General features: G+C 29.4%; 1 protein-coding gene across 1 annotated transcript in view; it reads right to left on the bottom strand.

Moving 5' to 3' along the window:
* Nucleotides 1–27,895, bottom strand: part of LOC106685393 (hemicentin-1) — a 54,166-nt gene that overhangs the window by 17,597 nt on the left and 8,674 nt on the right. The window contains exons 4-41 of the mRNA XM_014428026.3: nucleotides 26,691–26,930; nucleotides 25,671–25,821; nucleotides 24,500–24,684; nucleotides 24,089–24,161; nucleotides 22,071–22,218; nucleotides 21,601–21,722; nucleotides 20,599–20,712; nucleotides 20,376–20,501; nucleotides 19,062–19,231; nucleotides 18,149–18,269; nucleotides 17,217–17,401; nucleotides 16,148–16,301; nucleotides 15,945–16,082; nucleotides 15,601–15,696; nucleotides 15,355–15,521; nucleotides 13,407–13,521; nucleotides 13,117–13,264; nucleotides 12,426–12,553; nucleotides 12,170–12,329; nucleotides 11,999–12,093; nucleotides 11,766–11,916; nucleotides 11,462–11,577; nucleotides 11,225–11,387; nucleotides 9,563–9,657; nucleotides 8,647–8,794; nucleotides 7,801–7,928; nucleotides 7,579–7,732; nucleotides 7,400–7,494; nucleotides 7,144–7,297; nucleotides 5,976–6,097; nucleotides 5,748–5,897; nucleotides 5,542–5,673; nucleotides 4,705–4,814; nucleotides 2,940–3,224; nucleotides 2,662–2,851; nucleotides 2,117–2,246; nucleotides 1,070–1,206; nucleotides 358–651 (exon numbers count right to left, since the gene is read on the bottom strand). Of these exons, the coding sequence (XP_014283512.1) occupies nucleotides 358–651; nucleotides 1,070–1,206; nucleotides 2,117–2,246; nucleotides 2,662–2,851; nucleotides 2,940–3,224; nucleotides 4,705–4,814; nucleotides 5,542–5,673; nucleotides 5,748–5,897; nucleotides 5,976–6,097; nucleotides 7,144–7,297; nucleotides 7,400–7,494; nucleotides 7,579–7,732; nucleotides 7,801–7,928; nucleotides 8,647–8,794; nucleotides 9,563–9,657; nucleotides 11,225–11,387; nucleotides 11,462–11,577; nucleotides 11,766–11,916; nucleotides 11,999–12,093; nucleotides 12,170–12,329; nucleotides 12,426–12,553; nucleotides 13,117–13,264; nucleotides 13,407–13,521; nucleotides 15,355–15,521; nucleotides 15,601–15,696; nucleotides 15,945–16,082; nucleotides 16,148–16,301; nucleotides 17,217–17,401; nucleotides 18,149–18,269; nucleotides 19,062–19,231; nucleotides 20,376–20,501; nucleotides 20,599–20,712; nucleotides 21,601–21,722; nucleotides 22,071–22,218; nucleotides 24,089–24,161; nucleotides 24,500–24,684; nucleotides 25,671–25,821; nucleotides 26,691–26,930 (5,590 nt within the window). The remainder of the gene's footprint in view (nucleotides 1–357; nucleotides 652–1,069; nucleotides 1,207–2,116; nucleotides 2,247–2,661; nucleotides 2,852–2,939; nucleotides 3,225–4,704; nucleotides 4,815–5,541; nucleotides 5,674–5,747; nucleotides 5,898–5,975; nucleotides 6,098–7,143; nucleotides 7,298–7,399; nucleotides 7,495–7,578; nucleotides 7,733–7,800; nucleotides 7,929–8,646; nucleotides 8,795–9,562; nucleotides 9,658–11,224; nucleotides 11,388–11,461; nucleotides 11,578–11,765; nucleotides 11,917–11,998; nucleotides 12,094–12,169; nucleotides 12,330–12,425; nucleotides 12,554–13,116; nucleotides 13,265–13,406; nucleotides 13,522–15,354; nucleotides 15,522–15,600; nucleotides 15,697–15,944; nucleotides 16,083–16,147; nucleotides 16,302–17,216; nucleotides 17,402–18,148; nucleotides 18,270–19,061; nucleotides 19,232–20,375; nucleotides 20,502–20,598; nucleotides 20,713–21,600; nucleotides 21,723–22,070; nucleotides 22,219–24,088; nucleotides 24,162–24,499; nucleotides 24,685–25,670; nucleotides 25,822–26,690; nucleotides 26,931–27,895) is intronic.

The following is a 27,895-nucleotide window of genomic DNA, read 5'->3' as shown; positions in this document are numbered from 1 at the left end:
TTATTACCACCTCCTATCTTTAACTTTCTCATCACATCCATATTGAACTTTCTCGTGAGATCAAATCACTGCTCAAAAGGAAAGCGTCTGGCTATGATCTCATCTTCGCTGAACTACTCTAAGAAATTTTCAGAAAAGTTGTAGTCTTTCTCACTACACTCTCCTTAGGTAACTAATAAAATGAATTAAAGTGAGGAGGAAGCAATGGGTACCTTTCTCTATCATGCTACTCATGCTATTGATATCCTTTAATAACTCATCACATTTTCTAATTGCCTTCTACCTGAAGATAGGTGTAAATTTTTAAATAAAATGTTCTATATAAAGATAACTAATGAAACTTTACTACATTCATACCTATTACAATTACTTCATACTTTTGTTCATCAGTACCAGCTAAGTTTGATATTAAGCATTTGTATGATCCTTCATTCTCCTTAGAAACATTTGCAAGTTTACAGACATATCGAGTAGAATTAAAATCTCTAAAAAAATCCTGAGTTATATTGTTCGATTCATTTAAGTGCACTCCATTGAAGAACCATTGCACTAAAGCTTGTTTTCTTCCTTGACATTTACATGCAAGTTCTAAGTCATCACCTTCGGCTAATACAACTGTATTATTAATATCACGCTTGATTCTGGGAAGATCTGAAAAATGAATAATATAGAATAATCAAGGAACTAAGAAACTTTTAACAAGCAATTTTTTAAAAAAATTATAAATAATTTTTACTAAGATCTCTTTAAAAATTACACAATGAGTCATATTAAGAGCTAAAAAAAGATAACTGCAATATTATCTAAGTGAAACTTGAATTAAAAATTTTCAAAAAAATGAGAAATGTCTACAGAATAAAAATCTTTTGAGATCCTAGGAATAAAATTTTTAATTCCATAAGATATATTAACCACACAACTAATTAAAGAACGATAATTGATTTTATAAATAAATAAATATTCCTGATTTATCTCTAATAAAAACATTGAACTAAACAAATCTAAAACAGAAAAACTCAATACCCAATAAATATTCCATTGTCTCACAGAACATTATAATAATACTAACCAATCACAGAAACACTGAAAGATTTTGTGGAATTTCCAGCAATGTTATATGCAAAGCAAGTGTATAATCCTTCGTTCTCAGCTTGGGCATAACCAATATATATGTTTCTAGTAACAAATCGTAAAGTTCTCTCCTCTCTTGAAAAAATAGAAAAAAATTTTTACTTATAAATAGATGTATTTGTTTAACTGAAAACATTTTACAAAATGTATTATCTGTTTTTTTTATGCAATATTATTTTAATTTCAGGAAAAATTTATTCAGTACCAATTTTTCTTTCAAAAGCCTTAACAGAAGTTCTTCACTGGATTTTTAGGGATGTCATGTGATACAACACTACTTCTGAGGTAGAAATATAAAAATAATTTAATAGAGAACTTTATAAACGGGACAAGAAATATCATGCATTTTAGGTTCTACAAAAAACGTTATTGTTTGAACAAATTAATTCAATATAAATACATAAAAAAAAATTTTAGAAAGTTCGAAGTAGTATTTTAAACAAACAAAAACTTTAGTTATATTTAAAACTTTTTAAAAATTGTACAAATTATATCCAATTTTAAAATAGAAAGTATAGGAAATCAACACTTAATTTGACCATGTTTATATTGTTTCTAGATAAATCTTTACTTTCCAAAATTTATCAATTTATTTTACAAAGAGACCGTGTGCCTTCAGCCTGTATCTTACCAACTTCGACTCATTATGGTTTCTGTAATGCAAAGTTATATTAGGCAGACTGTTAGTATATCAACAAATATTTAAGGAAAAGGGAATATAAATTTTCTTCCAGGCTCACTTACGTTCTCTATAACTACATGACAACTATCATGGGAGAAATGTCACATAGTTTAGGGTTGATAGTGATGTTTTGATAACAATTATTATTTAGGCATCTTTTTGCAAGCTGAACTCCTACAGTTGTATCTTTATACATGTGACAGGAATATATAGGGGATTGATATAAAACATTTTATAAATATAACAACAAAAAGAAATATTATTAAATAAGTGACAAGATAGATATTAAGAAAACAAACTAACCCATATTCTGGTTTATAGGTCCATTTAAAATTAGGAAGAGGTGATCCATCCATGGAGCAATTTAGTTCTAACTTACTTCCAGACACAATTTCAACTTCAGATACCTCAGGTCCAAGTCTTTGAGGAGGACCTAAGAAGAGGCAGATAATTTTTCAAAGAAATCAGAAGTAATAAAATTTCATTAGTGAGTAATAAAAATAAATTATCATAAAATAACTACACGATCGATCATTAAATGATTAAATAACAATGATTTAAGGAAAATTTCCAATATTTATAGAATAATTAAACAATCACTAATTGATTTCGCAACATTCTTTTGCTCCTTAAGTGGACTAGAAACAAAAGGAAAATTTAAAAACATTAAAAAACATATTTCCAAAAAAAAATAATCTGGAATTAAATATATTATACTGTAGTGCTTTATCAGGGCTGAGATGTGACAAATAGGAAAAAAAAAATTAGGAAAACTGATACTAATTCATGAAAATAATACATACTTAACAATTATTTATGTTAAATCATATAAAAATAAAGTTACCAACTTATAACTTTAACGTTAAAGATTCGGTTTTCTGTTCCCAGATCATTGCTTGCTGAACACAAATATAAGGAAGAATGGAAAAGTTTCGCTGACTTGATAAGCAAAGTGTTATCATAGTCTCCATGAATTTGAATATGAGGTAATGTATGACTCGTTATAGGCAAATTGTTTTCTGCGAGTCTCCAATTTATCTATTAAAATATTAAAGTTTATTAGAACTGATCTGATGAGAGATGAGTATTAGCGTAAATTAATCATATATTATACAAATTATGTTACCTGTGGTGGAGGACTCCCAGAGGCTACACATTCAAGTTTAATAGATTCATTTTCTCTAACTATGTAATCCAAAGTAGGGAAGGGATCACTAAAATATGGAGGAAATTTCACTTTTAATGAGTAGTAAGTAGTACTGTTTCCATCAGGGTGGACTGAAATACAAGAGTACAACCCTGCATCTTCTGAAAATGCCTCGGTAATTTTTAAAACTTTTCCTCCATCACCAATTACAAAGTGTACATCATCAGCTCGTTCTAAGGGCATGTTGGCAAGAGTTTTATTGTCCTGCGGAAGATGATACAATTGATTATTATTCAAATACTTGTTACTGACCAGAACAATGCTAATTTTATACTATAGATAAGTAAGTAAATTAATATATTAAATTTTATTATTAATTAATATCGGTAAATTATGAAGATTATTAAGAGAATAGGGCTGGAAGCACTTTGCAGCAGAAAGTAAAGAGTGGAAGAAGACCCACAAGCAGAGGCCAAGGTTTGTCAAGAACTGTAGATACCAAGAATTAATGAATGAATTAAGTTCAATGAGTTTATATTTAATTTCTGATTGGCCTGATAATCAGAACAAGCATGAACCATCAATTGGTTCTTTTGAAAAGAAAACAACATGTGCTAATTTTTAATGAAAAAATATTGAATAAAAAGCCAAAGAGCCATGTTGCTGCCACTTCAACAAGATTTATAAAAAATAGTTCCCAATTCAAAAGATTTCAAGATTCCTTCCAAGTTTCCGGATGCCAAGTAGAGACCTTGTTGTAGTTTGGAAATTCACTGTTTTGACATTAAAAATGAAAACTCTTTAACATTTGTATAGGATTTTATATGTGATTACATTTGGGCTCACTTTTAATTGTCGCAGCAGGTGAAGGACCTCACCCATATACAAAACTCATTTCTGAAATCCTTCTCCATGTAAATCTCCTTTTCGCTCATGCATGATGCTACATGTTCTTCTTAGCTTCTTTCTATTATTTCAGCTTATTTCTACTATGAACCATATTCTAACATCTTATGGTCCAGATTGGTCAGAACAACTTTCCACAAATTATTGCTTTTAAGACAATAAATAACATTTTACACCCAAAGTGTTTTTGAAGAGTAAAACTTTTTTAGCTTGCTAAGAGGATATATTTATCTCTGTATGGAACCTATAAAGGAGCCTCTACAGGTTTGCCAAACTTAAACCAATTCGCGCATGCACAAGCGTGAAGATGGGCTATTTGGATTTAGCCAACCCGTTGAGTATCGTTTTTTGGGTTCAAATCAAATCATGTTTGTGTTCAATTTTAGAACTGCCAATAGAAAAATATTTGAGCTCTCTGTGTTTAATTAATTAAAGAATTTCCTCAGTATTCAGATTCCATAATTAAATCCATTTAAAGATTGTATATTTTTAGATTTTATCGATTCGGTGTAAATAATTTCTTATAAACCTTTTCAATTAACTTTAACAGTTTATTTTTTATTAAATGTTTAAGTGAATAAATTAACAATTATTTGATAAAAAATCTTATTTGTCTTTATTTTGTTCCTTTTTGTAATAAAAATAGAGTAAATGGAATGTAATAGGCTACAATAGTCAAAAAACAAAACAAGAATGTGGATAGCAATGTTTGTTGCCTCCATGTTCAAACAATTGTCAAAGGCACAAAGTTGGAGAAATAGGCATTTGAAATATTCCAAAATGAATAGTTAAAAAAATTATTAATGAAATTATCATACATAACTTTCTGTTAACATACCTTCAGCCAAATGACTTTTGATCCTGGTTTGACATCACATTTTAGTACCCCATTTTCTCCCTCTACTATTTCTAATTCTTTAATCCCTTCTTTCACACTCTGTTTATTGTCTGTAACCATTAATGAACAAAAAAAAATTAATATAATATAATAATACCACAGTACAAACTAAAAATATGATCAAATAAAACCTTCAAATAAAAACATATCTAAAAGAGAGTAGTAATCGGTTTGAGATGTTTCTTTCTTTATTTTTTTTTGCATTGCTAATTTTTTAATTAACAAATAAATTATTAGCACATTAAATAACAAGAGTATTGAATAAATGCTGCCTGATTGTAAAATTCCTTTGTTTATCATTTATACATGGTTATTATGAATACTAAGAGATTATTCCAATGCCGCTAAAGGTAGGTATATGAATGAGTTGGACGATTCGACCTTTCTCTTTGGACATTCTCTCCTTCCACCATTCTACATTCTAATGAGAGCTCAAAATCCTTTTAGTATTCATAATTACCACATATAAATGATAAAGAAAGGAATATAGCAATAGGTAATAGTTATTCATTACTCTTGTTATTTAATGTTTTTGATAATTTATTTGTAAATTAAAAATTAACAATGACAAAAAATAAAGAAAAAAATCATCTCAAAAAGATTACTACCCTCTTTTAGAAATGTTTTGAGAAGAAAGTTTTATTTTGTTCTATTTTGAAATTGTTTTATCGATATTACAGATATATTAATATTTAATTCCTAAAATTATTTACAAAAAAATTAATAATGCAATTCTCTTTCACAAAAATTATGAATAGTCATATAAATGCTAATTACCTTTGATATTAATAAAGTAATCTTTAGTGTCTTCCCCTTCAACATTTGTAGCAGTACATGTATATAATCCTTCAGAGTTATGGTCAGAGTTAAACAAAAGCAATATGTTATTATGAACGGCAACAGATGAATCTGTAAAAAAATCTTTTAGTAATAAAAAAATATATAGATGCTTAATACATTTCTTTAAATTGAAAAAACAATACCACTATAGTTTTTAGATAGAATTTCTTTGTCTCCCTTTTTCCAACTGATCCTAGGCTCAGGTATACCTTCAGCGTAGCATGGTATTGATGAATCTTTTCCTTTTTGTATAATTAGTTGGTTATCAACTCGACTAATTATTTTTGGTTTCACTTAAAAATAGATAAACAAATAAATAATAGTATAAGGCATAAAGAAAAATAAATTTAAATATAATGAATTATTCTTACCATGAACATGAACAGAAAACTTTTTATCAACCCAACCAGCAAAATTCTTTGCCACGCATGTGTAAGTTCCAGTATTTTCTGTAGTAACCTCATTCAGAACCAAAATTTTGCCTTTTTCTCGGCTGAAAGTAATCAGTTGTATTATTTTTAATTTATGCAATAAATTTTAATTATTAAAAATTGTATACGAAAAAATAATTCAATGAATATGGAAAATATTCTTAGATATTTCACAAAATATACATTACACTTATGCTCATTAGAAGAAAGTATAGTTGAATTCTGTTCTTCTTCCTGAATCAGTCTTATTAAACACTTTATACATAAAAAGATCAGAGTCCTCACGCCATAAGGCCAGAGCATTCCTGTATCCCTAGATCAGGTCTAAAACATATCCTTATCATCACTTCAAGTAAGTTGACCATCCACAAGAAACATCTCTTGAAGGAAGTGTTGATCTCTTCGCATATACTGATAAAGTTTTAAATGGATTCCCTTAGAACAGTACAATACCTACCATGGTCTGCTTAATGTTTGTTATGCTTCAGATTTTACATTCCAAAGACTCTATACCCAGTTTGTTGACCATAGTAAACTCATCCCATAAAATGAGTGAGCACTTTAGGATCACTTTGGCCATTAGAGTATTCTTGGAAAAGGATTATGAATGAAACAAAATATCAAGGTTTTTGAACAGCCAAAATTTTATTTTCAGATAGCAGTTGGTAGGTTGATAATGCTTTAAACTTCTTCTTGAATTTTTTAAAAAGAGGAAAATCTTTTGCTAATATCAGTTCAGCCATTTTCTCATGAAAAGTAGCTTAACAGACAAACAGGAATTTATACACATTAATCTATTAATAAGAATTTTAATTTTATAACATAAATATATAGAAAGAACTAATTATATAATGGAAAATATCTTGACATGGTAATGTTTTACAAAAGGTACTTTAATGCATTCAGCTTATTAGTTGGGTCGTACTTTGGCTATATATTACTCATAAACTATGGCTTAACTGCCTTGCTGTCCAAAAATATAATTTATTTTATTTCTTTGGGGAGTATACAAAAATTTATGATGAAAAAAATCTCCATTCTCTGCAGTTTACCTTTGAAATATAGGACAGAAAAAAAATGTCTAAAATATCAAATTTCCTTTACTTACAATAAATGAGTGTTCGATTCTCCAAGTTGTGTCTCATTGAAAAACCACAAAATATCAGGGTCTGGAACTCCATCAGCAGAGCAGTTCAATATAATACTAGAACCTTTCAGAATCGTTATCTTTTCATCTTTTTCATTGTGTATTTTTGGTAGAACTAAATCATGAAATGAATATTGTGATTGAAGATTTATTAAGATATTTAAAGCTTCATTAAGATCAACGACATTTTAGTAAATTAAATATTTTTTATTCTTACCGGAAACTTCAATGGGGATAGTTGAAAAGCTTTCTCCAGCTGAATTTTTTACAACACAAGTGTAATTACCACGGTCCCTGTAGACTACAGTCAGCCTAATGAAGCATTGTATTATATGAAAACAGACTAATGAATAAAAAAAAACAAAGATGAAATCATTCAAACCATAATATAAAAACCTTAATTTGGAATCACTATCAGAGGACAAAATTCTTCCATCTTTTTTCCAGTATATCTTCGGCCTAGGCTTTCCAGTTACATTGCAAGTGAACTCAACTTCGTCACCTTCTTTTACCATTTGACTAGTGACAGCAACAGAGGCAGTAGGCAGTTCTGTAACATTTAACATTGTTTATAATATATTTAAAGGTTGTTAAGTACTAATATTTAGTTTAATGTACCTAGAACATTAACCTCCACTGTTCTCCAAACTATGCCTGCTCGATTTTCAGCAGTACAGTTATAGTAACCATCATCTTCAGGAGCAGCATTTAAAATAGTTAATTGCCCTGATTCTGTATTGATAATTCTACAAATTATAGAAAACAATAAGAATTAAAATTAAGGTAACATATAAGCAAGTATGCAACAATAAATTGATAATACAAAGAGAGAATTACAAGTAGGCAATTAATGGTCACATAAGCAAATCAGCAAAATGGTCAATAAAGTAGAATTAATGAACAAATCTCTTACTTTTCAATGTTCTCCTATGGTTTCACTAATCTTCATAGACCATGCACATACACTGAAAGAATTGAAAACGGGATAATGGTAATTCCATATGACAAAAGGAACTCTTTTTATGTTGAGCAGGGAGACAAATGGATCTCAAATAATGAATCTTTTAGCAGATGGCTGATTTTAAAATTAATAATGAATACAAGGGAATAATAATGGAACAAAGTCTTAAAACAGAGTATTAGGGAAAAAGCAATTTCACTTAATCATTAAATCATAATATGGATGATAAAAAGGACAGGACAGATGTTTTAAGAAAGATTGTAATGATTCATAAGTTTTTATAGAAAGGTAACCAAAAACTTAACTGTTGTCCAATATAATAAACTTTTTAGTTATTAAGGAATAAAAAGTAGTTAAATTTTGTTATTGATGAATTCTTACAAGTTATGATGAACTGATTGATCTAAGACCTCAGCATCATTTGTAATTATAACATCACTGTTTTATCAATACATAGTATAACAATTCAAACGAGCAATACTATTTATAAATTTTATACTAACCTTCTACTATCATCAGTCAGAATTATTTCATTCCTGTTCCAGCCCATTATAGGTTTTGGATCACCAAAGGCGATGCAAGGAATTTCGATTTTATTTCCCTTCAGAACATCGACTGAGAATGGAAGGTGCTTAGCAAAACTTGGAGGATCTTGGAATGAAAAATAAAAAAATTGGTTATCATTGAAAATGAAAGATATTAAATAAGTTTAATTTCTAAATTTGAATATCAATTTTTATAACTTTAAATAAACCTTATTTCAACAATTGCCACAATTCAGGGGGAAATATGATTATTAGAACTATAGAAGAAAAATTAGGTCGAAATAAAGATCTCTGAGGCTTGGAATACTGATCTAATCTGTTAATTTTGTGGTAATTATTGAAGCTTAACACTCCTCTCCATAACGAGTAAAATTTAATTCCACTTATATAATAAATACTATAAAAAAAATGGATAAATCTTTACTTTGAAAATATCAAAAGAAATTATAAATTGAAATTTATAAATAAATAATAAGGAAAGGAATGCAGTCTTCATTTTTTACAGAAATTTGTAAAATAACACAAAGTAGATAAAGACACTCTAGATCCATTAGTCAATTTCAAAGTAGCATATGAAAATGAATAACTGAGCTGGCTACTTGAACTGATAGCATTAACTCAAGAAAAAGATATTATCTTCAGCTTATGTGTTTAAATTAGCTCTTGAAAATTTTTAACTCTGTTATGATGGGATATTAGATCCTCAAGTTTACAGATATCACATTCCTGAGACAAATACTATATTATTGGAATCTGTATGATGAAATGGATTCAAAACAGAATTGAAATTAAAACCAATTAATAAGTGGATCTAGTATATATAAGAAAAATAAAGTTGATGAACTATATCTTAAAAATACTTGGAGTAAATTACATAATACAACTAGTGGAAAATCCTTGGAATCTATTCCGGCTTCATTTCTGGCCTCACATGTGTAAATCCCTTGACTTTGTCTTTCAACAATAAATCTAAAACAAAAAATAAATTGTAATATAATGTGTGTACAATAAAAAAAAAAAAAAAAAAACGAAAACTATAGGAGGAAAATGAGGCATCTCAATTTTTCCTAAAAGAGAACAAAATTCATCTCAGAATCACCTATTATTCACTTACAGCAGTGTGACAACACATTGCCTCCTCTGTTAGCTTCTGCTTGTTACATTCCTGAGAAACCGAAGGAACTTTTCCTCTCTCCTTAGGACAGGTATATCTCATAAGAAAGAGAGTAGGGTATCATCAGTATCTTTCTAAGCAGTTGTTCTAAGTTTGATTGATTTGGTGATAAATATTTTAGGTCTCATTCATGTCTTTTAGAATTTGTAGATCCATTAGTTGCTTCTCCTTCTTCCTATGATATTTCTTCTCTATCCTACACTTATATTCCACAGTTCTTCTTGTACATCTTTGGGGAAATGTGGGCATATGCAGTCTTGCTCTATATCCAATATCAAACCTCTGGTTTTTAGGTTATATCTGCTGGATGCCCCATACCTTTAGAGTTGCACTGATTGATATTTTCTTCCATCTATCAACACTCATATCTATTAGTCAGTCAGTCTCTTGTAGCAAGTTTTCACAAAACTGGTATATCTGGAGCTGGTTTGCTCCTCTTTCAGCATGGACTGTTGGATTTATGGGGTCTCAGGATAGGTTTAGTCTTAACTATTGATGTGCATTCCTTAAGGATGCCATGACCATAAAATGGCCAGAGTACATTATTTTATTTTCTAAAAATTCTAACATATAGCAGGATTTATTGTATTGCTATCTAGTAAAGTTAATGCTCCTCAATGTACTCTCTTGCTTAGAAGAAGAATACCACCTCATATGAGGTTTCTTGAAGCTATTCCTTGCCCTTAAGGCATTTAATTCAACAGCGACTTAGGGCTGTTTAAACTTGTGTTTCTCCTCTTTGACTTCACTATTGTGTCCATCACTCAAATATGTATCAGAAACCATGGTATGAGCTGCAAAAATGCTACTCATTTTTGGAAAAATAAATTACCTGGTGATGATAAATGAGATTAAATAAATTTAGAAAGGTTAATTAATGTTTATTGTTGCTGAGATGAAGAGCTAATGAGAATGATGGATCACTATGTAATACAAATCATAGATGGAATGCTCTTACTTGATGTGAGCGCCATATGGGATTGATTGTTCTGTTTAGGGATTGTTCTGTGTTGTTGCTGATATGATTGTTGACCTCCAGGCTGGGTGTTCCCATTACCACGCTCAGCTCCCTGCTTCTAGCTTGATATCGTCTTTGTTCTATGACTTGTGACTCAGTGAGAAGATTTCCTGCAAAGTCTGGAGGTTCAAACTCTATAGATGGCACAGATGTTGGCAGATTATTGGGTCTTTCACTCAATTAAAGTGCCCCCCCCCTCTTATTTCTTTCAAAAACCAAAACCACAGGCCTTTGGACTGAACAGTCTCCATATATAAATAATGACTTATTAATTAAGAAATAACAAAAATCATTCCGATTTTTAAAATCATAATATACTAAATTAAATAATTTTAATTTCTTACCCAATAGTTTTCTTATCCCTTACAAAATTCAAAGGTAATGGTTCTTTATCTTTGAACCAGGAAATACTAGCTTCAGGATTAGCAAAAGTGAGACAGGTAACATTCACGAACTCACCAATTATCACTTTCATAGGCTCTGTCCAAAGCACAATTCTAGGGGGTGCTATAACAGAAAATAATTTCTTGATATTATTTCAACAAATCAAATGAACATACACCAATGTTTTGTTTCCATACTTAGTACAAGAAGTTCCATTTTTTTCTTGTTTTCTCCAGCTTTATTTTGGGCAACACAAACATAAGTTCCAGCATCAGCTTCTGTCACATTTAGTAAACGTAGCGTAGCAGGCTCGCTAACAATATTAGGTGTAATTCAACAACCATAAATAAAAGAAAATAATAGTAATAATGTTATATAAAGATATTTTTATTTTTGGATGTGATGATAGTACAAGACATTTTACTTTATTAAGATAACTAAGAGATACAAAAATCAATAAATAGAAGTTAGTTTTAATTTATATTATGAAATTATAACTACCTGCCAATTTGTTTCTTTATAAGCTCTCCATTGAAATGCCAAGTTACAGATGGTTGTGGATTTCCAAAGACATCACAAGGTAAAACTGCTTCATTTCCACTAATTGCTTTGATAATAGTGTTTCCTGTTGTATTTCTTATTTGAGGTGGAACTAAAAAGAAAGATTTTTAAAATTTAAAACTTTAAAAATGTCTAAAAATAATATGATTAATTTTATATCTAGGACTATATACCTAAAACAATGAGGTTAGTTTCAACTTTGTCGCTACCTGCTCTATTTTCAGCAATACAACTATAAGTTCCTGAATCAGATGGTTCAGCCAAAAATCTTAAATTACAAATAAAATATTGAAATAAATTAAATTAAGCATTGTGCTGTTATCCAAAACCGAATCTTATACTACCTCACAAATTGGCCATAAGATTTAGTTCTTGGAATCGTAACATTATTTTTAAGTAAATGTAATGAAGGTCGTGGAATAGCTCGAACTCGGCACTCTAAAGTTACTATATTTCCAACTTCAACGAAAGTTTCAATTGGCCATGGAATGATTTTAGGTGGAACTAAAACATATATAAAATAATAAATTTTTTTTTTTTAATACAGGTGCAGGAAGTGAATAAAATAGTGATTAAATTAACAAAATGTTATAAACTAACTCATTACAGAAAGACCAAAAGTTCGTCTAGCAATGCCAGCAATATTTTCCGCTTGACAAATGTATCTTCCGCTATCTTCTTCTGTGACGGTATCAAAAACTAAAGCATTCATATCTTCTGAATGAAACCTGGAATACATCAATAATTAGAGTTAAGTTACCTATAACAATTTACAAAACTTCAATCTGACTCTATAAAAGCAGCTTTCAATAAACACTTTTCTTGAGTGAAGGGCACAGAAAACTATAAAGTACAACATATATTCACAATACAGATCCTAAGATAAACAAGCTACAGATGATAAGTGAAATTTCACAAGTTTCTAGTACAGTGCTTAAATAAAGACAGCTACCATTGGTGTAATATTTTCAAAAGCTTGTGATAAAACTTCAAGTAGTGTAAATATTGGATAGAAAAATATGTTTGTTCTAGTTCATTATTTATTTTAATGTTTGTATAATAAAGTGGAGAAGTTTTACAAAAACCATAATGAACTAACTTTAATTAACTTTCCACTTACTATACTATATCCAATTCATCATGTTAAATAATGAGGAGGTTATGTCACACCCCTAAATTACTCTCCTTTTGGCTTTACTGTAGTCGGGCAAATAACAGAATCAAGGAGAAAGACAACAGTGACCAAACCTATCATTATTATTATTATCTCAAACAAAACTAAAATAAATACCCCCTCATTGTCCTGTTATTGGAGATAAAATGTCTCTTCCAAGTAACTTTTGGTGGAGGGTCTCCTGATACTTTACAAAGTAGTTTTGCAGGCTTTCCAACAGTTGCAACAATATTAGAAGAGGTGCTCAAATCAATAGTTGGTGCCTCTAAAATACAAATTAAATAAATATTAATAAATTCCATCTAAACAACAGTGTAAATACGAAATATTCCACATAGACTGCAAGAATTATAGAATTTATCTTAATTATATATCTTTAGGATTTATGTTTAAATTCTATCAATTACCATAAAATCTAAGGTTGATTTTCTTAATATCAGAACCTATTTCATTCTTTGCTATGCATTCGTATAAACCAATATCCAAAGTACTCACAGAACTTAAAAAATATGACCCATTTTCCTGAAAATAACAACAGATATTACTAGAAAGAAGTAAATAAAGAATATTTATTTTGGATAAATAAAATAAAACATATTTATTAGCATATAGACAGAGATGACAAAATGAGTAAATAAACAAAAAATTCTGCCATCGAAAACAACATTTTATCCTCCCAATTGATATCTTCTATCTATCCTCTACTACACTACTGTCCAATGCAGAACTTTGCCTTCTTAATATAAATTGTGACTCTATCTTTCGGACATCTTTGGTGACAGCATCATACCATCTTAGTCTAGGCCCTTCCTCTTCTTTGAACAGTTCAGTTTCATTTCATCAGAACATTTCTTCCTCATTCAATCCATTTTTTTGGCTTATCCGCCTTAGTCAACCACAATTATTAAAGTGCTCGCAGTTGGCTTCCCTAAACAGTTAAAAAAATTCTCAATTTATCCTTCCACTGGATAACTACGGTATATGTAGCCTGATGAATAAAACCCAATCCATAAAACCGTACCTGTAAGTAATTTTAAAAATCAATTTCTACATCACTTTACACAAAAAAAACTTCTAGTGGTCCTAAAACTCTAACTAGCTAAATAGTTTAATTAAAAACCAAATGAGATTTTTTTTTTCTTGTTTTCACCTGAAATTTCTAAACATTGTATTCTAGCAAAAATTTGATGGTATAATAACACAAGAAAAAATATCTAATTGGTCACTTAATTAAAATAATTAGCTATTATTAAATTAGAGGACCACGAGAAATAATGTTTCTGTGTTGTTTCTTAGAAAATAATTTGTAAATTATTTGCAAATGTGTTTTATAAGATAGGTTTTATGCATCAAGCTTCTGTACTATTCCTTTCATTTTCCAAAATGGGTCCAAATATATGACACAAAATCTTTCTTTCGAAGATGCTCTTCCTCTTATGAGCTGTTCAGGGTATATATCTCTAAACCATATGATAGTACTGGCCTCATGAAAGCTATGTAAATTTTCAAAGGTGAATGGTTCGACTGTATATGGTTTCTTGATAGCATTCCTAGGCCAGAATTGAACTCTCATGTATTTAGTTTTTTTCTGATCAACATTATCACCAAAACAATATTTTTTTTCCATCAAAATAAGGAAAACATCTTTAAAGAAATTTAAAGATCTTGCAACTGTATCCAAATCATCTACAAAGGTAAATACTTGAACTATCTTGCCATAAATAGTATCTTTAGTTTCTAAATCAGACCATCAAACCCTCTCTAAGGCTTTATTAAAATTAAGCAAAATATGGCAACATCCTGTCTTAATCTTCAACACCATAAATTCAGTTGATAAATCCAGTTGCACCTGGACTGCACATTGAACATTATTCATTATGATTTGAATAAGAAAGATGAGCTTTGATGGAATCCAGAAATCATGCAATGTTTTATTGAGTTTCAGCCTTTTATTGCTATCATATCTGCATTAGAAATCAATAAATCAGTACCTTATGCATTTCTAATTCTAAAGTTAAGAATCGGTTAGTAAGAAAATGTCATTGTTCCTGAACTTATAACTATTGCATTGACTTAATACTTATCATTGTTACTAACTCTAATAAGACACTACCTGTCTTAAAAAGGTAAAATTAGTTTAGCTTTCAAATCTTCTATCACATCTATAAATCTGGAAACTTGATCAGAGCCAAGTTTAATCAAATATTAATCTAGTAAACAATGTAATAGTACATACACGCCTAAGAAACACCAAATTTAATACATTTGGTAACTTCACTGCAGTGTACAATTTTCCAAGTGAATTTAAAAGGCTGATTAATATAATTTTCATAAAATCTTGTCTCAAATAATTACCAATTTTATTCCGGTGGTTGGTTGTTGAGACAGCAAAGTTCCATCTTTATACCATTCTTTAGTAGGGGTAGGTTTCCCACCCAACGTGATACACTGAAGTTCAACTTTATCTCCAATTAAAATTTTTTTTACTTCAATATCTTTATCTTTATCCAAAATTGGAACAACTGAAATTAAAATATGGTAATCTGAACTTAAAACGATAATATTTCAAAATTAGTTCTAAGTAAAAAACTTAAAACTTACCACCACCAGTAATGCTCACCACAGCTTCTGATTTTGTTTGACCTAAAATATTTTCTGCCACACATGTATACACTCCAGCATCGGAAAGGGAAGCATCTATATTCAAGTAACTTTGATTATTATTAGAATTACATTTTATTTTTTTTTTTGTTAAGAAATTAAGAAAATTGTTTTTATTTCATTCAAAAAGTTTAAAAGTTTAAAACTTATTATTTTGAATTATTCGATCAGTTAAATCCGAATCCTCTATTATTCATACTCATTAGTTAAACAAAGAGGATCTAACAATCTAATTAAAGTCACTATGTTATTATGTTTTTTAAACTGTTATTAATATTAATTACTTTTTATTTCAAAAATGTTTTCTTCCCAATGATCTTTATTCAATAATTCAGTTTTCTTTTTCCAAATGATCTTCGGTTTTGGAGTTCCAAGAGCCACACAACTTAGTCGACCATTTTCCCCTATTTCAATCGCAGTATCTAAAATAAAAAGATTAATTTAAATTACGGAAATGAAAGAAAAAAATTATTAAAAAATCACTTACCGGCTGGGGCTTCTATGATCTTAGGATAAACCCCAGTAACTGATACTGTAATTGAGTCTTCACTGTACCCAATACTGCTCTGGACAGCACAGCTATAAACTCCACTGTCTGATAGTTCAGCATTGTATATTAGTAAACTTTTATCAAGCAACATCTAAAAGAAGAAAGTCATATAGGCAATGAAAAATATAAGATTTAGAAGTTATAAAATTGAAGAAATTAAAAACTAAAGGATGGTAACCATACTAACTCTTCTTTTTTTCCATTAGCCCACCATACAAACTAAAAATTAACAGTAATGATTTGTGATAACACTTCTATTTATTTTATATTTTTATTATTTTAAATTTTATTGTAAAATAAAATCTACGAAAGAGAGTTAGTTTTTTTTAATATAAAGTTATTTTTTAACTTTCAATCTACAAGAGTTTATACAATATAAATAGAAATTGGGCTGTATCTACATTCTGTAATATATTTACAAAATATTATAATTCGAAGTTACTAGTTTGAAACTTGGTAGGTTTAACAATAGATTTATTTAAACTAAACAAACCATCATGCAGGGTTACTTTGAATATAATATATTTAAACACATACGCAAGTATTGGGAATGATAGTATTATAAGATATGGTTATGGCCATAGTTAGATTTTATTTTTATCAAATATTTTTTAATATTCTCAATTATCTTGCACCAAGTTTAGATACAATATAACTAATATAATTCTGCAGTTAGAATCTACTGAAGAATTGCTTTATAGTGATAAGTTTGATATTTAAATAAATGAAAATTTGTTTGTATTAAAAAAATATAAATATTTCTAAATTTTTAAATATTATATATTAAATTTGAATGGATATGGAATTTCAGTTTAAAAATAACAATGAATGACATTATCAACACCTTCAATGCAAATCCAAATACTTTGTAACAAATTGCAAGATTAATCTAAAAAAAAATAGTATAATATTGATCTTGATAATCTAAATCTATTAATCTAAAGTATCTTGAAAATAAGGCAATAACATAAATTAGAAATCAATAAATATTAAAGTTGATTATTACTTGAGTATTTGGAGAAGAAAATGAACCTATTATTTTTCCATCTTTTTTCCAAACAAGATCTGGAAAGGGTCTTCCAGAAATGGTACATTTTAAGGTACAATTGCCTCCATAAACAATGTTACAAGTCTTCACAGTAGCAGTTGCTTTAGGCTTTTCTTCAAAGGTTAACTGCAAATCTTTGACATCTGGAAAATAATTTTTACTGATATAATTATTTTTGAGCATACTCTTAGTCAGGAACTGAAACAGCTGCAAAACAATTGCTAAAGTCTTATGTATGTGTACAGTTTTAGCATTATTGCAAACAGTTTTAAAATAATTTATTCAGGGAAACTTATTAGTATTAAATGCTATACAGCTTATTGGTACTAAAGTTACGAAAAATTTATAATTACAACCTAAGACATTCTGTTATCTAAACTACCTTTAAGTTTCAAATACATGATAAAAAGTCAGGTTTTTTTGCGAAATAATTACAGTAAAATTATTCTTTATATTAAATAAAATAGTATTAAAAATATATGCAAATTGGTAGGCTTTTTACAAAAAGCTACAACTATTCACTATTCTAAGGCTGCACAAGAGAAACCAGGAATCCAACTATTACATTGTAAGCTGAGTTTATTCATTTGCACTTTTCTACTATTGTTCATATCTGGGAAAATGACAAACATTAATGACCGACAGGCTTTTACACCTTTAAACACTAACAATCAACTACAATTCTTTTTTTGGTCTAGTACTGCAGTCCATTACTTTTCATTATTGGCCAAACAAAAAAAAAAAAAAAAAAAATCCACTGTATTTCATTTGAATTGATCTTGTTAAATCAGAACAAATACTAAAATTATTAATGTTTGGCTGAACATTTGTTCATCTAAAACAAAACTTTTAAATTTATTTAATGAACAGAATATTATATTAAAACATACCTTGCCCAGCAAAATTAGTAGCGGAACATTCATAATTCCCTTCATCTTTCAGACGAGCATCTACAATATCAATCCTACTATATTTCTCCATATTAGTAATAAATATTCTCCCATTTTCTCCCTAAAATAAAATAACTACATAAAATATTTTAAACATAATGTCAATATAATTTTGGGGCCATGGAGAGAGGCATTCCTTGGTATAGGCATAGTTATATAGTACTGTGACAACAGCCTTAACAAATTCTCACCATTGATCTCTATCAGTTATTATTAACAAACATTTTAGTGACTCCAAGTTTCAGATGCATATAAGAGCTCTCAGAAGACATTTGTTTTGAACAGATGCAGCTTGGTATTCTGAGAGGTCTTCCTCTTTTTCCAAACTTTGTAAAACTGGACAAATGCTCCATTTGCTTAGAGCAATCTGTTTTCTACATCCTTATCTGATCCTTCATCTTCACTGACCATGCTCTCCATATTGAGGAATGAATCTATTATAGCGATAGGCTCATCTTCTTTCACCTGCAACCTATTGTCAACTCTACAGTTTATCCTCATTTCCTTTATTTTAACTGTGTTTAAAGACAGATCTACCTTTGCTGATTCTTCTTTAAATCTTTTTAATTTATATTCAACATTTTGGAAGTGTATACTGATATGTAGGTAGGAGGATTATGTTAATGAATGATCTTATGGATTTTGGTTTGAACAGCAGTCGATGGACAGAGAATTGTGTAGAACGTGATGGGTGGCATTGAACTTGAGGGTTCGCTAACCCTTTTATTTCTATTAATGGATTTCCAAAATAATTCCTGAATTGGAATAATGTTAAAAAACTAATAATAGTCTTTTTTTTCAGAAATAATAATATTTACAATAAAGCAAAAATAAATATCAAATAAACACATACATTAAATTCAACTCCATTTTTTTTCCATTTCAGTTGTGGGGCAGGTACTCCTCGAATAGCTGAACAAGTAAGGGTTAAATTAAAATGTTCATAAAATCTTCTTAATCCTGAAACTTCAATAGATGGGGGCAAACTGAATTTCAGGTAAGAAGTTCCAACAGAGTCTCCTCCTGCAGAAAAAAAACATTCACTATTTTTTATTTTATTTTATTACAGATAAATTGTTGAGGCTATGGAAATCCTGTCCTACAGATAGTAGATTAAAGATCATCATGAGAAAAATAATTCTTTTCGAAAAACTGACTTATGGGTTGTTTTCCCATAAGTTGGTCATCATGATGAACATTTTATTTATCTTATTGGATATATTAACAGAGCAGTCTTTAATCAAAAGATATATATTTAGTATATCCCTTTTTGAAGACTAAAGGTTTTTTAGACAGGTTAGAATTCTATAAAATAAACTTATTCAGTTTATTTCAAAATTTAAATTTTCCATGTCAAATAACTGCTACAAATTGAAATTTCATAATGAGTTTTAAAGAATAACTTTCCAAAAGTGGATACATACTTTTGATAGAAAACAATGGATTGTTTAATTAGTATCCTTGCATCATTATGCTATTTATCTAAGAACGAGTACACTAAAGGTTATAAAATATTTTCAGGCAGAGTGAAAAGGCTGAAATTTATTTCACAGGGCAATAAAATATTCAAACTGGCACTGCTTAAGACTCAGAATACTGAGGGGCTGCTTTAACACCTCACCAATCAACAGAAAAATGGAAAGTTCACTCAATTATGTAAGTGCAAATTGAGTTTGGAATACTTCAATGAATCAGAAATTTCAAGTTCGAAATAGCCATTTCACAGACCTGAATTTGAGAGAATATCTCTAGAATGAACTAGGGAAGGTGGGAAAAATAAAAATGAATTGAAATGACTATTTAAAATAAAATACAAAATTCAACATCTATTTAGAAATTAAATCATCTTTTCAGTTACCTTAACATCTCTCTATACTAAAAGCTTCTAACTAATTCTTAAAATAAGAAACCTCAGTAACTCTCTGAGGAATGTGCAAACAATATAACTATAATGCGAATAATACATTCCATAGGGCTTTGTGTAGGTAAATAAATAATGCTAGAATCGAGAGACTACAAGGTTCATACTCCTTCTATATTATTCAATAAATTTAGGATTATATTATTAACACTTTGTAACACAAAATTATAAAGGAACTAGAAGTTTTCCAAAAAAAAAAAAAAAAAAAAACCAAACAATAATAAAGAAAAAATTAATGGCAAATACCTATGCTAGAAGCTGTACACTGATACCATCCTTCATCATTCATTTTCGGATTCAGGATCATGAGACCTTTATCAGTATTTTGAATATTGGTTGAATTATATATTTCGGTCCACCTTGAACTGGTTCCTAAATAAGGGATATGAATTCTTTGTTTTAGATAAATGTTGAAGTAAAAAGCATGTAATATTTTAGAAAAGGAAAATTTAAAAAAAAATATTAATACCTTTCTTCCAACTTATTCTATATGGATGAACACTATAAACAAAGCAGGGTATGAGTACTTTGTTTCGAAGAGTGTACAAAACTTCATCTTTTACTGATACCACAGGAGGTTTTGCTAAAATAAAAGATAAAAATTGACTAAGGAAAGAAATTACAATGAAATAATAAAAAATATCCAAAATTATTTAACTAAGAATAAGCAAATACATTAGGTTTAGTAAAGTTATAACTAAAACTTAAAAGCACTGTCTATGAGATACTGAGGGCCAAATCCTTGAAGGAGAAGCCTTAAATTTCAAAGAATGATTTTCCTCAGCTAAGATCAAGGACATATATACTCACTGGTCTTTGAATACAAAATAATGTCTTTATAATTACTTTTGAAACTCTTATCATAATGGCACAAACCAATAATTTTAAGTATACTTTTGAACAATTACCAGTTAAGAGATCATAAGATAACATAATAGCATAAGATTATACAGCCTACTATTATTGGGTGAGGAAACAGGTTTGAACCAAATTGATTCTTGAATTGTGTAAATCTGTAATTAGAGATTAGGAACTGATGCACTATTAGCGTTTATTTAGCATGCACTATTAGTGTTTATTTAGCATGCACTATTAGTGTTTAATAAGCATGCTCTATTAGTGTTTATTTAGCATACACTATTATTGTTTATTTAGCATGCACTATTAGTTTTTATTTAGCATGCACTATTAGGGTGTTTCGATAAACCCAGTTCCTTGAAGATGATAAAATTTCTCAAAACACTTTTCCCATTGTAATACCATGTGTCTAGGAAAGTTAAAGTAGAAATAAAGCTAGGTAGACTACACATAAAAAGATTATCTCAGCAATGTTGATCAAAAGAAAAATTTTGAACAGCAGATTAACAATGATCTTAAAGATAAGAATATTTGAAAAAAAAAATTAAAATAAGGGAAAAATTTAACGATTATGGAGTAAGCAGCAGAGAAAAAATATGATTTTAATACCTACCCTGAATATTAACTTTTATTTCTTTCAATTTATTTCCAGCTACATTACTAGCAGAACATATGTAGATACCCTCATCCTTAACAGAGATATTTCTTAGTTCAAGGAAAACATCTCCTGTCTGCCTTTAAAAGAAAAAAAAAACATTTTACAGTTTTATAAGATAATTCAATGAATATTACTCAGTGAAAAATCAATAAAATAGACTAAACAATTTTACAACTATTGTTCAAAACCTAAAATTATATTAGTATATAAAATACTTCTAAGGAAATATAAATGTCAATAGAATGATAACAACTACACTAAATATATTCTTTAATTCTGCAATCAATCAAACAATTTTTAAAAATTGACAAAATTACTAATTTAAAATCTTAAAAAAATAAAAAACACAATCGTTACTAAATAAATTCCTTAATGTTACAGAGTGGAGTATTAGTACTTTATATTTTATAAAAGAAGTTACTCACTTCATATTTTGGACTTGTTGTACTTGAGGATCATTTTTTCTATACATTTTTACAGTTGTAGGAACCAAAGATTCCACACGACATTTGATGGTACGTGTTGTACCCTCATCGAATGTACTTTCTCTCGGTAACGTCACATATGGCAGTTCTGTAAAAATAATTATTAAATATCATGCAAATTCATTGGGGATAAAATATAGATTGAGGATCAATAAAGAAAAAATATTACAAGAACATCAGACAGTATAAGTTTCTTTATATCATTAATCAATTATAATTTTCAAACATTGTTAAAAAATGTAAAAATAATTCAGTGGAGGTAGCTTCAATCAAAATCACAAGGCTCTGAGTCTGAATGAAATTCAAGCAAAGGTGCTGCCTTATGGTGGAACTGAACTGAATAAGGAGCTTCATAACCTTATCCTGGAGATATGGGAGGAGGAAAGGATGCCCAAGGAGTCGACAAGAGGAATTTTTATCCACTTCACAAGAAAGGAGATCAGTTGGAGTACCAAAACTATTGTGGTACAGTTCTCCTTTTTTGCTCTTATAAAATGCTTTTCAGCAATCTCTTTCAAAGACTAGTTCCTCATGCTAAGAGGGAGATCAGCAAATATCAAGTGGAATTTAGGCGAGGAAGAACAAGTCATTGAAGATTGGAGTTGTTAGATCAGTTATTCACACAGAGGATGATGTTGGAGAAGTGTAAAGAGCTTAGAATTGTTACACACCACCTCTTTGTTGATTTTAAAGCCGCACATGATGATGTGACAGCCTGAGCTAAACCTGGTCCTCCTGGAGGACATTACATTCCAATGAAATTGATTCATATTGTGAGGATGACGTCATGATCTAAGTGAGCTGTAACTAATGGAGCTGACCTACCCAAGCTCTTTATTACGAACTGCAGTGTAAGGCAGGGGGGATGCACTTATTTGCCTATTTTTTAATCATGCAGGAGAAAAAGATGTACAAATGTCCATAATCCAGCTTTGTGCTACCCTGTTCAAGTAACACATTTCAGCACTTGGGATACGCTGATAATTTTAACATTGCAGCCAGATCAGAGCATGTATTAAGATAGTTGTTCTTTGCCTGAGAACATACAGCACTGATAATTTATGAGGCTAAGGCAAAATATCTGAGAGGTAGGAGAAAATAGCTTTATTTATTTGGGTTTAGAGGTCAACTCTGAAAACGATGTTTCCCAGGAGATCAGCAGGAGGATGGAACTGGTGTTACTTTGGGCTGGTGAGGCAAGTTAGAAACAGATTCCTGCCAAACAGGATAAACATTACCCTTTACAAGACAATGGTTCACCCAGTTTTAACCTATGGGTCAGAGCACCCTGGGCATATACAAAAACTAATGAGAATATACTTCTCATCTTTGAAAGAAAAATACTAAGAATTTTTGGTTCAGTTAGAGAGGGTGGCTTTTCAAGAAGACAGAAGAACAAGGAACTTGTAGGAATCTACAAGGAAATTCTCTCAATACATTCATCAGACTAGGGAGAGTTGTGGATGGATAATGCCAAGACACCTAAGAGGATGTGAGTTGGTCTGCCAAATGTTAGATGGGAGGCTTGGTGTCAGTGGATGCTCGGCTCTAACAGGGAATTCAGAACTGGAGAGTCACGGAAATAAATTTAAATAATTAGCAAAGGATTTTAGAAGAGGTTCAGTCTCAGTAATGGGACATAGTATCATATATGTAAAAATAATTTAAATTTGCTCGAAGATGCTTTATTGAATAATTACAAATTGTAAAACTAATAATTAAAAATGGATCTACCATCAAAAAAATTTAATATTTCCTGTTGCCTAGTTCCCATCTTATTGTTTAGTAATATAGTATGTTTCAAACTTTAGAAAGTGGAAGTTTATTTATCGTCTACATTATTTTTTAGTATGTCATTTAAAAAAAAAAGATTCAAAATGAAAAATATTCTTAGATATTAAAGTATTGGAAAAGTATGATCTCATAAGCCTTCATTACTTTTAAATCAAGTAAATTACCTGGAAGTTGAGGTAGAATAGCATTAGGTGAGATTCTTTTCAAAGGAGAACCATCAGTAGCATAACCATTTACCTATGAAAATAATTATTGACATATAAATAACTTTATTAATATTGAAATACAACTACTTGTAAAAATTACATCACTCTTATACTTTAATTTCTTCATAATTTTCATTTAGTCGACAGACACAAATGAATTTTTTAATAGGGGATTCAAAAAGAAAATTGAAGTTTTGAAAAAAATAAATAGTTCAAAAGAGTAAGTATAATAAAAATTATATTTGTAGGAAAAATATAATGATTTATGGCTTGTGGGCAAGAAGAACTTCAGTGTTCTAATTATGAATTTTTAAAAGTAATATAAATAAATAACAATAAAATTACTTATAAAAGATGCTTTATAAATACCTCAATGTTAAAATTTTGATCTGGAGGTAAAAATGGTCCACCAGAATAAATTGTGTTTGTGGTGTCGTCTTTTTTTAAAAGTATTGTTCCCAGAAAGTTACTATTTAAATCTACCAGATCTACATGAGTAATATTTTTCACTAATTCTGGATTGGAGGCTTCTATTAGGATATAATTCTCAGCACCTAAAATATCAAATTCATTAAAATTTCAAGCATGCCAAGACACTATGTACATTTATAGATATATTGTAGGAAGATGGCTGTCAATAAAGGTATAAAAATATATTTATTTGCAACATGTAACAGTTACGGTTACTAATTTTTTTTGCAATTTTTGTTCCTTTCTTGATCACCACTCTTACCATCTTCCTACAATCAACATATACAGTCAACTAATAACCTTATAGATAATAATCTATAGATATAACAAAATACACAGGAGATGATGGTTGGGGTTGTGGTGAGAAGTGAAAAACAGTAAATAAATTTTTACTGTTCAAATGCACCTGATGTATCAACTTTGTTTAGAGGAAATGAAACTAAAAGTGTTCAGATGATACATTTTACCATATAAAAAGATGGCTGCACATAACTGAAAAATACATAATATATTTTCCTTGCTAGAAATTTATTTGAAAAAAAAAAATGAGTTATGTTATAACAACTGCCATTAAAAGTAACTGGATTTTTCTATCCCTTGGGTAGGCATTATAAATAACTAAACTAAATATGAAAGCACCTGTAATATTTTTTGATGATCAGCCTAAAGACTGTTAAAAATTTGTTGCATTTTTCATACACAGTAATTTGTTGCATATTTTCAGTATTCCAAACAACTTTTTTTTACAAACTCCTTGTTGGAAATTTATTTAAAACAAAAAAATTGTATTTGGTTAAAACAATCACCATCAGAAAACATATTACATATTTTGCAGAAGTCATGTCAAAATGTCTTCCTGTGAAGATTTTTTCAATAAAGATTCAAAGTAAAACTCCTTTAAATACATATGGAATCTAAATTAAATTTAAATAAACTTCTAAAAATTTAAATAATTCAGTTTTAAATGTATTAATTACTTATAATTATGAATTACTTTAAATACTTTAATGCATTTTTTGTTAATTTTTCAATAAAAATATAAAATAAATTGTAGGATGAAAATACTTGCTTTTTAATGGCCTATGAGAAGTTTCAGAAGATTTGTTTGTAGGTATAATAGAAAAACCAACCCTGAGCTGAACTTTACTAATACCATATGAAGAAAAGGAATGACCCGAAGAGCTGCCAACATGGGCTTTCCAGACACCTGGTATTGGCTCCTTAAAAACAAAAACAAAACAAATCAAGTTCATTGTATCTCTATGAGTTAGTTTTATGAAAACCTTTGGATCAACAAGTAGACATAACAAAAAAAAATTCAAACAATGCTTTTCTGAGGTTTCGTCAGCTAATTTATATTGAGGCTCGATCTTATCAATTTTTGGAACTCGCTTTTCCATTCCATTGGCTTACCTTAATTACTTCATCCCCTTCCCTTGGAGTCAGCTTTTGAGCTTGGTCATGAGCCAATATTAAAAGGAAGAAAATAGACTCTTTAAAAATTCTCTCTTTCCTACGATGCTGTCTTTAAAAAAAGACAACCACCCTCACCCATATAAAGTTCCCTAACTATAGCCATCAAATTCAAGCTTTGATTTCAAAACCTTCAATACAAATCAAGGATAACATGCCACTTATATTTCATCAAAACAAGATATCTTAATGAGGTGTAGACCGTAGATTAATGATTGGAGAAGTTTGTCGGGGGGTGCGGTCAGCAAAGAACAACATAAATAAACAAGTCAAGAACAACAGGCATAAAATAAATAAATAAATATGGTTTTGTTTATTTATGTTGTTCTTTCCTGACCGCACCCCCTGACAAACTTCTTCAATCAAGATATCTTACATTTCATGACTCAAATATTCCTTGATACAACACTTCTATTAGACAAGGTGTATATGTTCAGCTATTGGCAGTAGGTACCTCAGCATTTTCACGTTAAAACAACACTATTTGAATTCAGCCTATATAGATTAACTTGAATATCTCATACTGGCTGGGTCAGGTCAAAAACCAATTCCAATCTTAACTGAACTTCATAAGAAAGTTAAATCCAACAAACAACATTCAGATTACTTTACTTACTTTATAAGTTACACTTTTGAACTTTGGAAATTCTTTAGGTTCTCCGGGAGGTTTGTCACCTTTAGGATCTGTTATATCTAGTTTTGGTTGAGGCCCACTGACCACAAATGTCACTTTTTTAATTCCAGGATCTACAGGAACAGGTACTGAATAGGGAACATTAGCAGGCTTATTTGAAGATATTCTTTTAAGAGGCACTAAACCCTGCTGAAGAAAGTCTTCAGTCAGACTGTCAAGCATCTGAAAAATAAAAATGTTTCAAAACTGTGAAAACATTTCCAAAAACAAATCATTTTAACTCACAATAGATTAAATTTTAATGTAATAAGTGTTCTTCTTTAATTTGGTACTTTATGGTAAATAATAAGCTTTCAAAAATCTTTCAAATTGATATTTCACACTGTAGATAGTACATCATTTCCAAATAGTATAACTCTGGAAATCAATAGCATGATTCAACAACAACCAAAAATGTTGTGTAAACTTCAAACAATATTTGATACTACTTATTACTGCTTCGCCAAATAAAACTAATAATTTCAGATATACTGAGGTCACAGAAATGTGCTCACACTATTCTGAAGACTGTAGTATCTTCTGTCAGCCAATCTTGTTTTAAATCCTCAGAATCAATAAGAAATGGAGTAAATGTCAGTTCAAACATTGAAATTTATAGAAACAAGCATTTATTGGATTAAAAAAAGATGGCAACAAGCGGCATAATTATATTAAAACTTCTTTATTTAATAGAATTCATATTAGTTTTTCTGGATTTTAAAATAATATTAGTTTCGTGGTAGAATATTAGAATTCAATTAATTTTGAGAGGAAATGAGAAATGAATTCATATTAACTCTCAAATGACACCGCTACCTGCTGATCTATACTGTAACTACTACTGCTGCCAAAACAGCATAACACAACTTACCAGCAAACATAGGAACTACTACTGTCATCTAACAAACGCTGTATATTAATATTTATACTATTCCTTGTATATACTTTAATTTCACATATATAACAAATATATAAGATATTGTAATATTCATAAATGTATCAAGTGCATTAATAAAGATTACAATAGAATCTTCTGATCCCCTGAAAGCTAACGTCTTACACATAGTATCTCTCAATGTCCTTCAATAGCTCAGAGAGTTAACTAGAGACAAATTGGAAAACCTCAGAGCTAATTTCCACCTCAAGAA

Source organism: Halyomorpha halys, unplaced genomic scaffold, assembly GCF_000696795.3.
Source record: "Halyomorpha halys isolate HHAL.00 unplaced genomic scaffold, Hhal_1.1 Scaffold689.1, whole genome shotgun sequence".
Lineage (NCBI taxonomy): Eukaryota > Metazoa > Arthropoda > Insecta > Hemiptera > Pentatomidae > Halyomorpha > Halyomorpha halys.
This window is presented reverse-complemented; position numbering and strand designations above follow the sequence as displayed.